Source organism: Sceloporus undulatus, chromosome 1 (assembly GCF_019175285.1).
Source record: "Sceloporus undulatus isolate JIND9_A2432 ecotype Alabama chromosome 1, SceUnd_v1.1, whole genome shotgun sequence".
Classification (NCBI taxonomy): Eukaryota; Metazoa; Chordata; class Lepidosauria; order Squamata; family Phrynosomatidae; genus Sceloporus; species Sceloporus undulatus.
In genome coordinates, this window is record NC_056522.1 from 312,068,212 (window position 1) to 312,080,363 (window position 12,152).

The 12,152-nt window shown below is 41.4% G+C and overlaps 1 protein-coding gene across 6 annotated transcripts in view; it reads left to right on the forward strand.

The window, feature by feature from the left end:
* The first annotated feature begins 1,407 nt into the window (after positions 1–1,407).
* ZFYVE26 (zinc finger FYVE-type containing 26) overlaps positions 1,408–12,152 on the forward strand; it is a 72,171-nt gene continuing 61,426 nt past the window's right edge. For 2 of the 6 annotated variants that reach the window (XM_042448020.1, XM_042448010.1), the window contains exons 1-5: positions 4,415–4,897; positions 6,156–6,234; positions 7,266–7,355; positions 7,688–8,228; positions 10,432–10,562. In XM_042448020.1, coding sequence (XP_042303954.1) covers positions 4,710–4,897; positions 6,156–6,234; positions 7,266–7,355; positions 7,688–8,228; positions 10,432–10,562 — 1,029 coding nt within the window. In that variant the 5' untranslated portion in view covers positions 4,415–4,709. Of the gene's footprint in view, positions 1,502–2,457; positions 2,715–4,403; positions 4,898–6,155; positions 6,235–7,265; positions 7,356–7,687; positions 8,229–10,431; positions 10,563–12,152 lie in introns of those variants that run through there. The other 4 variants (XM_042448003.1, XM_042447996.1, XM_042448031.1 and 1 more) reach the window with 4 other exon arrangements.

Here is a 12,152-nt window from a genome sequence, read left to right on the forward strand (position 1 = left end):
TACCTTTGTGCCTTATCCAGAAACTTCAACTAGTTCAAAATATGGCAGGCAGAGTAGTCACTGGGACAGCTAGAGGTGACTATATAACACCTATCCTAAAATCCCTCCATTGGCTGCCAGTTAGTTTCCAGGCACAGTACAAGGTATTGATTATGACCTTTAAAGCCTTACATGGCTTGGGTCCAATCTCTTTGTGGAACTGCCTCCTTCCATACAATCTGCCCCACACACTCAGGTCCTCTGGGAGGAATATATACTGAAAGCGACCTCCCAGAGTGCCTTCTCTGCTGATGCTCCCACCCACCCTATGGAATGGCCTGCTAGATGAGATCCACCAAATATCCAACTTAGAATCATAGAGGTGGAAGAGACCACAAGGGCCTTCCAGTCCAACCCCATTCTGCCATGCAGGAACTCTCAATCAAAGCATCCCTGACAGATGTCAATCCAGCCTCTGTTTAAAGACCTCCAATGAGGGAGATTCCAGTACACACTGAGGGAGTGTGTTCCACTCTCAAACAGCCCTTACTGTCAGGAAGTTCCTCCTAATGTTGATGTGAAATCTCTTTTCCTGCAGCTTGCATCCATTGCTCTGGATCCTGTTCTCTGGAGCAGCAGAAAACAAGCTTGCTCCTTCCTTAATATGACATCCCTTCAAGTATTTAAAGAGGGCTATCAAATCACTTCTTAATCTTCTCTTCTCCAGGCTAAACATCCCAGCTCCCTAAATCTTTCCTCACAGGGCATGGTCTCCCCATACGTAGCCCCCAGCCACGCAAACATTCCTCATACTTGGAGTATTCTGTCATTGTACAATCCTGGCCATGATGAGTTTGCCCACTGCTTTTGCGCTAAGATGATATCGTGTTGATTTTATTGTTTGAATTTTGATCTTAGAACGGTTTAACTCCTTTTCAAGGGGGGTTGTATATATTTGTATTACTGTTATCTCTGTACATCTGTATTCTTTCAATTGTTGGAAGCCAGTTTGATTGTTTCTTACAAACAAAATATTGTTTTTTCCAAACTGCATTATTTCTGCAGTGACACAGCAACCCCAGAGAGAGCTGGCAGTTAAAAGGGTGTCAGACTGCCTTAGTTATTCCTACATTATTTGTACATAAGACAAGGATGGGCACTGCCTTCTGAAAAAGACTCGGATGGATGTCTCTAGAAAAGGATATGATTCCTCTCTGGGCGCCATTATTGGAAGAAGCTTCGCGCGTGCGCACTTCTCCGCCTCAAAGAAAGGCCTGAGCAGGGAACAGCTTGGGACGCAGCTGGCCGCCAGCTCTCAAGATGGTTCCCCTTTGGGCTTCAGCTGCCCTCAACAAAGATGGCGCCCTCCCTTTCCAATCAGCGCGCCCTTTGGCCCGTCGCTGAGGTCACGTGATTTCCCTTTCAACATGGCGGCGGCAGCGGGGCTTGTTTCCATTGGGAAGCGGAGGCGAAGCTAGCAGGGCGGGCGCCTGTTCCTCCGGCGGCTGGGTCTGCCTTCCAGGTGAGTCGGAGGAGGAGGCGGCGGCCAGGGCTTGTCCTGCGTTTATGTTCTAAAGGAAGGGGAAACAACGGAAACCTCAACCAGGGCTGCATCCACACCGGAGAAATAACCCGGTTTGGCACCGCTTTAACTGTCCTGGCTCAAGGCTATGGAATTCTGGGAGTTGGAGTTTGTTGTGAGCGCAGAGCGGAGCAACAAACTCCAACTCCCAGAATTCCATAGCCTTGAGCCAGGACAGTTAAAGCAGTGTCGAACCGGGTTATTTCTCTGGTGTGGACGCAGCCTGTGATATTTAGCTTTCTCTGCCAGAGACCTCTGGTGCCAGAACAAACGGCAAGTCCCTGGCAACTATAAAGCGATATCAAACTGCGTTATTTCTGCAGTGTGACAGCAAACCCCAGAGCCCTGGCAGTCAAAGTGACTTATTTCCACATTATTTCCCTCACATACGAAAAAATGGATGGTGACCAAAGGAACACACTGGAATCCGCACTGGAGAAATTAACCCGGTTTGACCCCGCTTTAACTGCTATTCCCAGAATTCCATAGCCTTGAGCCATGACAGTTAAAGTGGGGTCAAACCAGGTTATTTCTCCAGTGCAGATGCAGCCTAGATGGGATTGCAGAGTCTTCCATGTTGGAGAAGCATTGCTCAATTTATGTTGATTTGTTACCTGCTTTGTTTACCTGTGGAATTGGTTGAGTGAACTTTTAGGGATCTCTTTATTTCATATAGAACTGCTCAGCTGTTGTTGATACCCTCCTTCAAAGATTCTCCCTTGATTTGCTCTAAGGAAATCTCTTTCCTGGGAAGCCTCATTGAACTTAATTGTATGCAAAGGGATCTTTGAGGCAAGATCCCTTTGCAGATTGATTTCGCAGAGGAACAGGGCTATGTCTTTGAACTCTCAGTTAGCTTTGTGTTTAAGGAGACGTAACACACTTTTTTGTCACAGCTTCCAGTGGACACCAGTTGCCACAACCCACTGCGCCCTCTGCCTTTCCAAGCAAGATCCGCTGGCTGTGTTGTTGTGTCAACATTCAACTGCAAGAGTAAAGAGAGTGAAAAAGCGACCTCTCGGACCCTGTCAAACTGCAAACTTAAGGACATTTCTATATGCTAAAAAACACTGCTGATAAATAAAAACCATCTTAAATGGAAAACTAGGATTTTAACATTGCTGAGACTGGGTTTGCTTTGAAGCAAATGGAAGTAATTGATTTTTTAAAAGACACTTTGGTTTTGGAAGGTGTTACAAAATCATCTGAGCAATGCAACTGGAGACCATTATCCTGCCCCTTTATAGCTGTGTCTACAACTGGCCTCCACATTAGCAGCTTTGACTATTTGTGGTTTTGATCAATATGTTCTCTAAAGCCTGTTACAGACTGCCAAAATAAAGCTGCTTCGGGTCTCTTTGGAGGTATGCTATTTAAATGATGCATGGGTCCTAAGAGTCTGGAGGTCGTGCCAAAGCCACACTCCATTCCTAAGCACTGGAGTGCAGCTTTGGTGCAGCTTCCGGATTCTTCAGATGCATGCATCATTTAAACAGCATGCCTCCAAAGAGACCCGAAGCAGTTTTATTTTGGCAGTCTATAACAGGCCTATGAATCTCTAGGTCCCTCCAGCACTCTGCCAGAAGTTGACCGTAGAGTTGTGCTCTTAGAGAAAACACTTCTCTAGGCATTTCTAGGTCCTTCAGCATGATTCTGTGATCAGTGTCTGGCAGATGTTTGACCATAGCATTTGCACTGGAGGGCCTGGCGATTCCTAGAGAGGTGTTCTCTCAAATACAAATAGTGTTGTTGTTGTTTTAATTTGCAGTTTTCCCATATTAACAGGGGTCCTTCATCCCTAACCCCAGTGAATGTGGAGGGAAAGGGTGGGTTATACAATAATTTGGAATATTGCAGGATAAGGGTCAGCCTGATGCTGAGAAATTTACAAACTGTTTTGTAATTCTGGATCATAATGCATTAGACTCAGAGCTTAGTGTCCAGTTTTCTTAATTCCAAAGCATCTCCTGTGCCATTTGCCAACAAAAATGATTTTGAATCTAAAACTTAAAAATAGAAAGGATAAAGGCTGATAAAATATTTTTTGAAATATATGTAACAAAACTGAAAAATGTTTCTGGCCTGGAGGGAAAAGGGTAGAGTCAGAAATGTGTGCTGAAATGTTCATTAGCTCACTCCTCTCCACACTTAAACTGTGTGTTGTGAATACGTTTTTCTCTGTCTTTACAGTCTGAAACAACACATTTACTGGGGAGTAAATTGCAGTATTGAGTTCCTTAACTAGGATTTTGAAGTACCATGTTTAGGGCAGCTTTACCTATTGCTAGTGTCATCCATCCAGTTTTGTTTTTGAAACTCGTTTGAGTAGTTCCTAAAAGAATCTGGCATGGAAGGTAGGCAACGAGAAGGAGGAAGAGGTGGAGGCATGCTCAGTGGTGCCAGAAGGAAGTTGAGAATGAGGAGTTAACCCCTTTCCCCCTCAATTCTCTAGAGTTTATGTAGTTTCAAAGCTGTCAGGCATCAGGGTGACTGGCACCATATTTGAATGTGGAGCAGGAAGTCTGCTAATATTAGCTCTCCAATGAGGGGCCCGCTTTGGTGGAACTGCTTTTTTTTTCACATGAGCCCCTCTACTCCAAATAATTGATCAGATTTCACATGGACTATCATGGCCAACAAGGGAGCCATCCTTTTTTCTGTCCTGATGCCATGCATGTAGCAATAGCAAGTACATTTCTATACCACTTATCAGTGCTCTTGAGCACTCCCTAAGCAGTTTACAAAGTGTAAGCTATATGCTCCTGACAATCTGGGTACTCATTTTAGTGACTTCGGAAGGCTGAAAGCCTGAGTCAAGCTTGAGTCCTTTTGCTGGTATTGAACTCGCAATCTTATGGTTTTGAGTGAGTGGCTGCAGTACAGGCATTTAACCACTGTGCTACCATGTACTATGAGTGCCTGGTATTTATTGCTGATGTCAAAACTAGAGTGATTGCTGAGACAGCATCTGTTGCTTGCCTGGTTGAAGGTATTTGGAGTAGCTATGTAAGGAAGGTTCAACTCCCAGATTTACCTCTGCGAAATCTTCCCTGGCAGTTTAGGAAGTGCATTGTAAGCAACCATTTAGTGAATATGATTTTGTGGTAGGAGCTGATGATCTGTCGTGTTTACATTCTAAAACAGGAAGATGTATCCATTTGGTAAGGAAGAATCTACATCACTGGAACAACTTTTCCAGTTTTTCTGTGAATGTATACGGAGGAATGATTGGGAACTTGCACAAGCCTGCATCCCTCAGTTACATCAGTGGCAGGATGGATCTGAAAAAGTTGAAAGGATCCTGTCTGCACTAATAGTGTGCCCTTCCCATTTGAGGTGAGTGCTCTACATTTTGTTACTATTAGTTAAAAAGTATGTGAAGAGGGGAGTTTCAGAAGCTAAAATGTACTGAAGTTATTCTCTTATATGGATACTCAGAAATAACTCCTATTTTTTAATGGGGTTAACTCTCAGGTAAGTGGATAGAGGATTGCTATCTTAAAAGTAGGACCTGAATGTGCCTATTTACTGTTTGTTCATATACTAATGCTTGTATTGTATTTAATGTTAATTGTTGACCTACCATTCAGCACTTTCTCCTCCAGTAGATTTATTCTGGTTGGGACTAGCAATTAGATTTAGACCTATACAGTATGAGCCACTCCAGCTGCTTTGCACATTTCACCTTGACTGGGATGCATTTTAGCCCTATTCTAATACAACCTGGAGTTGGTAGCTGAAATTGGTAAACTAACATCATTTTAAAACAAGGGTTTTTTAAACCATTTGTGTTGCTTTTAACACTGACATTCTAATAATAATAATAATAATAATAATAATAATAATAATAATACATTTTATTTATAGACCGCTATTCCGCAATGATCATAGCGGTGTACAGTAAAAAAATTGCAATACAATACAAAATACAATGTGACAGTTAAAGGAGGGAGAAGTCTTGTCCTTCAGGCAGTCCCTGATGTTGCTGGATCTGCCTGATTGCTCCCTCTGAGGCCGAGATGACAGTTAAGGAGGGAGGGGCCTCTTCCTTCAGGCAGTCCCTGATGTTGCTGGGTCTATGCAGATCCAGAAGCCTTAAACACTACTTCATATTGTCTTTCTGGGAAAAATATATAAATGATGTTCTCTTGGGACTGATTTTGTTCCCCCACCTTTGGAACTCAACTGATTAATTGAGTTAATTTATATCCCATATTTCTCCTTATGCAGGACCCAAGGTGGCCTTGCAGATCTGCCTGAAACAAAATGCTGTCCTTGATAGTGTCTGGGCAAAAAAGCATATTTTTAAATTATTATTCTCTTTTTCCTGTTTCTCCTGCCAATAGGTATATTTATATTGCCATGTGCCAGTTACATAGGTGGCAAGAATATTTCTTAGGCATTTGAAAGATAGAGATGAATTGTGGAATGGTAGGGGTGTAAATGTATATCTTGTATTTGGTTTGAGATGGGAGTTTGGAAAGCCATAGTGCTTGAGGAATATGAGCAACAAGTGACAATTAGTGCAGTAGTAATTTCTGCTGAAGTTATTGGGACTTTTAAATACATGAGTATAGGATTTAATTTTTTATAGGTGCAGCCCCAGTCGAAGTCCTCAAAAGCTTGCTTGGTTTTGGCTCCTTGTACTACAAAAGTGGCTAGCATGGGATAAGGTAAAGAAGTCTTGCTCTTCTTCTATTCTAAATCGGACAATGTTTTGTTCCACACAGAGATTATGATTTCTTAACTGGATAGTATTTTAAATCCCCATTTAAATGAAGTTGGTTATATTAGTATCAACTATCAAGTTGATTTTGCCCTATGGTTACCCTACAAATGAGAGATCGTCAAGACACACTGTCATCAACAGCCCTGCTCTGGTCCTGCAGATTCAGCGCTGTGGCTTTCATAATTGAGTCTATTCACTGTAATCATAGAATCATAGTTGGAAGTTGGACTGTCATCCAGTCCAACCCCCTGCCATGCAGAAAATCTAAATCAAAGCATACCTGACAGATGGCCATCCAGCCAGTAATGTAGTCTTCCTCTTTTCCTACTCTCTTCCATTTTACCAAACATTATCATTTAGTGAGCAGTAATGAATATTGCACTGAAATTCTCCTGAACTCCCACAAAAAATTAATTTAATAATAGTCAAAACTGAAGGAGAAAAAGTAGCAAATGAAAATGCTGTTTCTCATATTATTTCCAGGGAAAATCCCTTAAATTTAATGAAATTTGATTGAGAAAAAAGTGTACTTAGATGTTCTGGCTTGATTAAAAAAACTTAGCTGATCATATAATGTATATCAAAACTTTAACTCTACTTTCTGGCTGTTTCAGGTGCAAATGTGGCCTATTAAATCTGTCAGTAGAAAAAAAACAACAACCCTACAGCTGTGTGCATGGTTCTCATCAATGGCTCCTTTGGATTGTAGTTGTCTTTAATAATGGTTGAAAGAAATCTTTGAGTTTATAACTACTAGTAAATAGTTACTGCCACTTGAGTAATTGCAAATAGATCATTTGTACAGAAAGTATCAGGTTGACTGAGAAATGTACTGTAGTCCTCCCCAAATTTCTAAAAACCTTACAACTCCTAAAGAGCTTGTTGGTAAGAAATCACTAAGTACAGTAGCTTGTAATTGTATAATCCTCTGATATGCTTCTTTCCCGCTTTTCTTTATCCTTTTACTCATTACAGAAAACAGTACCAGTAGCTCTCCAGAGAGAAACTGAATTCTTGCTTCTTTTAGAAGAACTGGAGAAGGATGTCCCTCGTGCTGTTCTAAAGGTGTGGCCTGAGTAGGGTTTTGGTATACCTATATTACTATTGCTTTCTAATGCAGAATTGTCTAAGCAGAAGAGTTAGTGCATTAACTGATAGAGCCATCAGGTATAATGTAAACTTCAGTGGATACTTTACTATGTGTGTGAAACACATGTATGAAAGATGAACTGGACTGTAATTTCTGAAATTCCTGGGGGGCTGCATTTCCTTCCCCTGCTCTAGAGGTTCTCTGTAAGCCTCCGGTGTACACTGTTTCTTCATCTTTTTCATATTTACAAAAGTATTCATGGTGAGAAATGACTTGCTGTTATCCCAGCTGTATGTTTCCTTTCTAGGAGCTTTACAAAACCTTTGAAGACAGACATGTATTGAGCAGGAAACAAAGGGAAGAATCTGTATCAAAATTTAGTGCAGAAGTGATTGCTGCTCTCCGAAAAATGCTATTGCATGCTCCGCAGAAGCTGCAAACCCTACTAGAGCTTCTTCAGAAAAATCCTGTTGAACACAGCTCTGTACTATCACATAGTTGCTCACCAAGACACATCTTTATTGACTTTCTCTGGGACTCTCTAAAACATCTGAAGCTTCTCCAACTAAATAAAAAGCTGCTGGAATCAGATCAAAGCAAGACCGCAGATGAAATCTATAATGCTCTTAGCATGTTGAACATGGAGGTGGAGGGTCAGACAGGAGAGCTGCGCCTTCTCTTCAGAGAAGTTCTGGATGCTTACTGGGGTGAACATAGCCTGCTGAAGGAGGAGAGATTACTTGGCTGCCTTCTCAGAAAAGGCAGTCATGCCTTGCTCAGTCTCTTTAGCAGTATGTTTCTTGAGAAGACAAGGGAGAAACTTCTGGGACCAAAGTCACCTGGCAAAGGTCTGTTTAAGATTTAATGTGCATTAAGATCAGTGTGCATAGGATTTATCCCTTTCTTTCCTGTCCTCATCTATCCCCATCCCTTTCACATTCCAGGCCCCAGGGAGGTTTGCAACAATGCTGAAGCATCTGGTGCATTTTCACATGGCAAATCTCCTTTGACTGGTGCAGTGCACCTTGCCCCACTTGGATAATATAACAGATGGGTGGGAAAAGAGAACCTTGGTTCCTGTCACAGTTTGGTTAGTGGGAGTCCTCCCCCACCCCTACAAGCAAGGGACTAGTGGTTGCAGGTCTCAATCTTGAGTTGTTTGAAAGAAGACCTGGATACAGCCTTCAGAAATAAGAAAAATAAGAACAAAGCATTGAGACTAGTTTGTAACATTAATTGGTGAAATTTTGTGTAAGATCACTCACAGGTCTTCTCATTCTGTTGTTATTTCTCTTGAAAACATATTAATACCTCAGTCAGCAACTAGGTTGGTCCATGACATAGAATGGACTATAGTAGGAATAGGACATCCCTTTTGCTTAACTCCACTCTCCTTTGTAGGTTTTCATGTCAACCCTGAGTTATCAATTGGAACTGCTCCTTCAGTAGTGGCTGTGTGGGAAGATAGTGACTAATCAGTGACTATCTTACTGTTAACTTTATGAGTGACCTACCATGTCCTGTCATTTCCTCTACAGATGCTACAATATAGTGTTCCAGAATTATATGCAGATAATACAGAGTTGAGGAATAACAGAATTTGCTACAGCGTTCTCAGATTTCCCTGTGGGAAACTTTATGTGTGCCTTGTAGTGTTTCCCAGATTTTAAAACATGTCCACAGTTCTGAAGACTGTGGTAGACCTTTTTATATACCTAGCTTCTGGTTCTTAACTTAATTTCCATTCTGGTTGGTTAGTTAATCTTAGAGAGTCATTTGATTTCCAAACAGTTTCTAAATAGTTTCTATGTTGTGCTGTTACAGCGAAGGCAACAGAAAAATCTCATGTCACCATGATGACTAACAAATGTATTAAAGCATGAGTGTTTCTTGGTTGGCCCCAGTTTATTATTTAGAACAAGTCACTTTTAAGGAGATTCTTCCACATTTCCAGAATGATAAATGTTTGGCTCATTATGAGTTCAGTATATCTATTGGTTTCCCTATGCCACAGTGACTCTATTGAAAAATAAAACCTTGTTTCTAGTCAAGACTTGCCTAAGACAAATCCTTGACAGGATCTTATATTCTGTTGCATAAGATCATAAATGGACTTGGAAATTACTGTATGTTTCAAGTTTCCAAGTCTGTTTATCATCTCTTACAACAAGATAATAGTCATGTAGAGAGGACACGTGTAAATGTATGTTACATTATAATTTTTTAAAAAAACTAGTTTTGAAGCCGATCGATACAGCAGGAGTGGATAAGTTGAGCTCACTTGTAAACAAATTCTTCTGTAATTCCTGCAGCTCTCCAGTAATGTTTTTTAAGCTTCCCCCAAATTTATATAATTAAAAAAACTGTTTTGAATCCCAAAAGTCCTATTGGACGTGAAGGGGTAATTTGACTTGTATTTTTGGTCCTCTAAAGCTGTTTTATGTCCCAGGAAAGACCTTTATTTAACTAAGCAGTAAACTGGAAGTCAACTAGGACTGGAAGAGGATTCAAATTTTTAAAAACTCAGATGATGGTGCTGTGCAGTCCTCCAAGGTTCCATGAGGGACCAGTGTGTTTTTCCAGCTCATGGTAGTTGCTTGCCACTGTGTTACAGACAAGTGAATCCCATCCTGGGAGAAAGGTGACATATAAATAAAGTAAACAAACAAACAAATAAATAAATAAAATAAGTGGAAAGGAGGGCTAGCAGGTTCCTCTGAAAAAATGTCTATGGCTTAACTTCTTGGAGATGAGTCACAGTGATCCACTGAACAATAAAACATCCTATAGGTTAGGAGTAATCCAGCTATAGTTATATATCCTATACCCATTTTACCAGTGGAATGAACATACAGTTATAATCAGTAGGAAGACTGACTGTAGCTTTTCCATTTCCAGTACATTGAGAATTGGAGTTGCTGGACCAGGGGAACAAGGGGACATTTTGCTGCTTCCACTTGTATGATTCTAATTGTGTGAGGGCTTTAATGCTGAATAGGGCCTCTATGCTTTCAGTATATATGAAATTAACAGCAGCTATGGATATTTCAGGTACATCAGAACAGATGGATGCTGAACGGGCAGTGATAGCGTTGTTCCTGGATCATGAACCAGCATATTCTTGGAAAGCCGCTTATATCTACTGCCTTAGCAGCAGCAAGCACTTTTTGGAACAAATTCTGGTAAATTCCTAATGAGATGGAAGGAGAGTTCAACAATGAATTGTGCTGATCCCATTGTTCCAAAACAAAGCTAGGACCAGGCCAAGACATTTCTGTCCCTGCAGCAAAGGAGTAACTGGTGCTCCATCCTGCTTCCCATTTCATATAGAGCAGGGGTGGGCAATATGGAGTCCATAGCCCACAGACAGCTCCACGATGTTGTTTTGTTGCCCCCAGCACCACAAGAGTTCAGATGTTTTTTCAAAGAAATGTTTCCTCCTGATATGATCCCCCCAACATCATCTTGAGATGATGAAGAAAGGGATGATTTGCATGTGGATTGTTCCTTTGGAGATGGGCAGGCCTCAGGGTGGGACTGCAGACTGGGTCAGCCAGAAAAATCAGCAGTAGCAGAATTTGTTACAAACCATCCTGGGCATAAAATACTGTTTGAAAACACTGAAATTCTGGACCATGCCAACAACTACCATGTCAGGATGTACAAAATTTGCATTTGTTGAGTCTTCATCTTGCTGTTTTTCATGACTGGTAGCCAAACCTTGTTTACTTTAAAGGTTTCCTCTTTCCTGTTAAAATTATCCAGGTGTTTGTGGATTTCAATGGCTTCCCTGTGCATCCTGACATGGTAGTTGTTGGCATGGTCCAGAATTTCAGTGTTTTCAAACAGTATTTTATGCCCAGGATGGTTTGTAACAAATTCTGCTACTGCTGATTTTTCTGGCTGACCCAGTCTGCAGTCCCACCCTGAGGCCTGCCATTAGCAACAGAACAATACACATGCAAATCAATCCTGTCTTCCCAGGTCACACAGTATACTGTCCATATACCCAACTCCTTTCCAGGCAAGCAGTCTCTGAAGATGCCAGCCACAGATGTTGGCGAAGTGTCAGGAAGAAACTCTTCTAGAACATGGCCACATAGCCCAAAAACCCCACAAAAAACTATTTCATCAAGTGTTTGTCTCCCCAGGCCATTCTAAGCTCATGACAAGCAGTTTTTTTAAATTGGAAGCAACGTCCAGGTCACTTTCCATTGTAAAAAAACAAGATCTCTCCTGGGTCTAAATGAGCCAGACTCCCTAGAAATGTGGTGAAAATGTCCCTATGCCCCCAGAGAGTATGTGGGGAGAAATTGGGGTGATGGGGTGCAGCCCTCCAACATCTATGGGGGCCACTAACCCCTAGCAATTTCCCACCCTCTGATATAAAGCTGCTACAAGGTTAAATATTACCTCTCTGATTGCAAAGGGACAGTATTCACCTTTGAATCTGAATTATGTTAAAGGAAAAGAGAAGGAGAAGAGCTGTGCCAAGTGGTACACATAGCTCTGTTGTCTGGTAAAATTCAGTGGCCTGGGAACTTAGGAGGAATAGCTGAGGGTAACGATGCCTTCTCTCCATGTGCCCAGAATCTGCTTCCAAAGATAAAACTCATTCTGCCTAACCGATTAAGCAAAGAACTTAATGAATGACTTTTGTGCTAAGACTGAAGTTTCTGGCATTTACAGTGGGATGTTGGAGACTTAATGGTTCATTCAGTGAACTTCAATTATTTTGAAGATACTGTAGTTTAATTGCCCGGAAAAAAGTA